The sequence below is a fragment of the Saccostrea echinata genome, unplaced genomic scaffold, assembly GCF_033153115.1.
Source record: "Saccostrea echinata isolate AGI-Se365-2 ecotype Australia unplaced genomic scaffold, CSIRO_AGI_Sech_v1 ptg000002l, whole genome shotgun sequence".
In the NCBI taxonomy this organism is placed as follows: Eukaryota; Metazoa; Mollusca; class Bivalvia; order Ostreida; family Ostreidae; genus Saccostrea; species Saccostrea echinata.
The window spans coordinates 14,599,749-14,602,406 of NW_026889751.1; the positions used below are offsets into that span (position 1 = coordinate 14,599,749).

The 2,658-nt window shown below is 34.0% G+C and overlaps 1 protein-coding gene across 1 annotated transcript; it reads right to left on the bottom strand.

Annotated features, from left to right (window-relative positions):
* Positions 1-1,225, bottom strand: LOC133178059 (uncharacterized). The gene is made up of 2 exons (XM_061312826.1): positions 1,162-1,225; positions 1-833 (listed from the first exon to the last, which is right to left on the bottom strand). The coding sequence occupies exons 1-2, from the start codon at positions 1,187-1,189 to the stop codon at positions 1-3; spliced, it is 861 nt and encodes a 286-aa protein (XP_061168810.1). The 5' UTR covers positions 1,190-1,225.
* Positions 1,226-2,658: the final 1,433 nt, after the last annotated feature.

Below are 2,658 nucleotides of genomic sequence, written 5' to 3' on the forward strand. Positions count from 1 at the left end.
TCATTTTTCATCTTGTTTCTCAAAATATTCCACAAGTTTTGGAATTACAGAGTCTAGAACGCGTTTTGCAGAGGAAACTAGCGGCTGGCCATCAGAGGTTTTCTGTGAAAATGTAGCTCTTAGTCCATCCTCACCATCTCTCTGAAATATTCTGTGAAGGTATGACAAGTTTAATACAGAACCTGCAATGTTTTCTGCCGTGTTATGTTTCACAATACCTTTCGCAATTAGAACATGCAATGAAGTTATATTTTTTTGATTTCTCGTTGCTGAAAAAAGGCTTTGATGTACAGCAATTGGTGGAAAACTGAAATGTAAAACTTTTGGACCTGATAACTTGGTCTGCTTTATCAACATTCCTAATGTTTTAACATCTTCAGTGGCATCATGAGCAGTGTATGTGGTGTTTAACACTGTCTTTACCAAGGTCTCCTGTTTGTAGTTTGGCTGACCAGTAAAGGCTTTCTTAAAAACACCAAGTGAGTCGACAAAACCAGAAACTGTGGAAAGTAGCATGTTTGTCATTTTCAGACAATGTAATGTACTCATCAGAACAGGAAAATCAAATTTCCTTCCATTGCGTGCTACCAAAATAACATTCGAAAAATTCTTCAACCATGTCAAAAAATCTGTCAGTGCAGATGTAATGTTCACAGCATCAACTTCTCCGTGGGCAGTCATTTTCTCTAAATCTGAATTTACAACAATACCAGTCGTATTCATTGCCTCCTCTGTAATGGGCACCTTCGGAAGAATGTAGGTATTATAAACAGATCCAGTTTCCAATTCAACTGCAGCAAGCTGTGTGATATGCGGCATCTGTCTTTCTCGAACTGAATTGAATAAAGAAATGCAAAAAAAAAAATACATTTCAATTGTTTTATATATTTTTGTGTAATAAAGTTAAAAATACGTTTGCTTATCAATATTTATTATGTTCAACTTGCCCCGATCCCCTTCAAAGAAATATACTGATAGTTTTGTTCCTTGTCAATTCTCATTGTGGCCGGTGTCCAACTTTCAGTAAGAAAGCTTTTTTTTATTTTGTTTAATTTCTGTTTTTTTTTTTCAAATTCAGGAATGGGGGGAGGGGGTTTAGCTACAACTGCTCACACTTTGGAAATTGAAGCTATGTGTAACATTTTCTTGTAATAATCTTACTCAGATCTGTGGTCTCTAAATCAAACATCACAAGAGAAGGATTTCCAGTGGACAAGTTGATAGGCTTGAAGTAATAAGTAATCTCTGTATTAAGTAAAAGCTTTCAGTGATTTTATATTACAAAGTTATTGCATGGGAAAAAAATTAATATTTATCTGCCATTGGCCTTGAAGTCGCCGGAAAAAACCTTTGTTCAAGGTCAGGACAAGCCCATCTCAAGCAATTTGTTTTATGAAAAAGTTTCCTGTGTTCCTCTCACCCCTTATAAATTTATAACCCAGGCACGAATTTTGCAACTTCTGCCAGTTTAGTACAATGTTATCTCAAACTGGTGGATCATAAGCAATCTTTGTTCCAAGTATGTGCTTCCCAAATTATAGCACATGCAGAACAGAAAAGTACAAGAAAGATGAAGAACATAGAGCAGATGTTATAAAAAGAAGTTCAGAAAAGTACAAGAAAGATAAAGAACATAGAGTAGATATTAAAAGAAGTACAGAAAAGTACAAGAAAGATGAAAAACATAGAGCAGATGTTAAAAAAAGAAGTACAGAAAAGTACAAGAAAGATGAAAAACATAGAGCAGATGTTAAAAAAAGAAGTTCAGAAAAGTACAAGAAAGATGAAGAACATAGGAATATGCTGAAGGCAGCTAATGAGGTAAAATACCACTTTAGTGCTGATGCAAAGAAATGCAAGAAGGAAAATGTGCTAAAACAGAGACAACCAACGAAATTGAAACTAGAAGACGAAGATGAAGCTGTCAAAATATTTAAGGAAAGTGTAAGGAATGGGCCAGAATACACTTGTTGCTGTTGTCATCATTTATTGTTCGAAAATCAAGTTCAAGGATGTGCATTTGAAATGTATAAGAAAAGACAGAAAGCAATGGAAATAGCAAAGATATGCATAAATAACAGATATGTTCATGAGTGCACAATGTCTTGTTCAATGAACTGCAAAAAATCATCATTATGGATCTGTTTTACATGCCATAAGAAAAAGACTGAGTGGTAAAATTCCTGGAGAAGCTGCTGTAAATAAAATGACACTTGAAGAAATCCCACATCAACTAAGTAATACAAACAGTTTAGAGCAACATCTCATTCCTTTACATATTCCCTTTATGAAAGTGATGTCTCTCCCACAAGATGGTCAAAGAAATGTACATGGGCCTGTTGTATGTGTACCATCAAACATGAGAAAGGCAACAAGCTTACCATGAAATGAAAGTGAAAATATGTTGCTACGCATCAAGCTGAAACGTAAGTTATCTTATAATGAATTCAGAAAAACAATCCTTTTTAAGAAAACTGTCTACATTTATTAGAAAAATTACTTAAACGTGCTCCCCGAATTAGTAAAGATCTATAATTGTACTATTTGTCTATCCTCATACTCACGCATGCTAAAATTTGTTTTTATTTGTCATCATTGTTTACATTTATATCTCTGTATACAATTGTAAAATTGTGAAGAGATTAATAATAAATTCAG

Coding starts and splice junctions, on each gene's coding strand:
- LOC133178059 (XM_061312826.1), bottom strand. CDS start 1,189: ATGTTTGATTTAGAGACCACAGATCTGA. Junction 834..1,161: donor TTTAGAGACCACAGATCTGA/GTAAGATTATTA, acceptor TATTCAATTCAG/TTCGAGAAAGACAGATGCCG.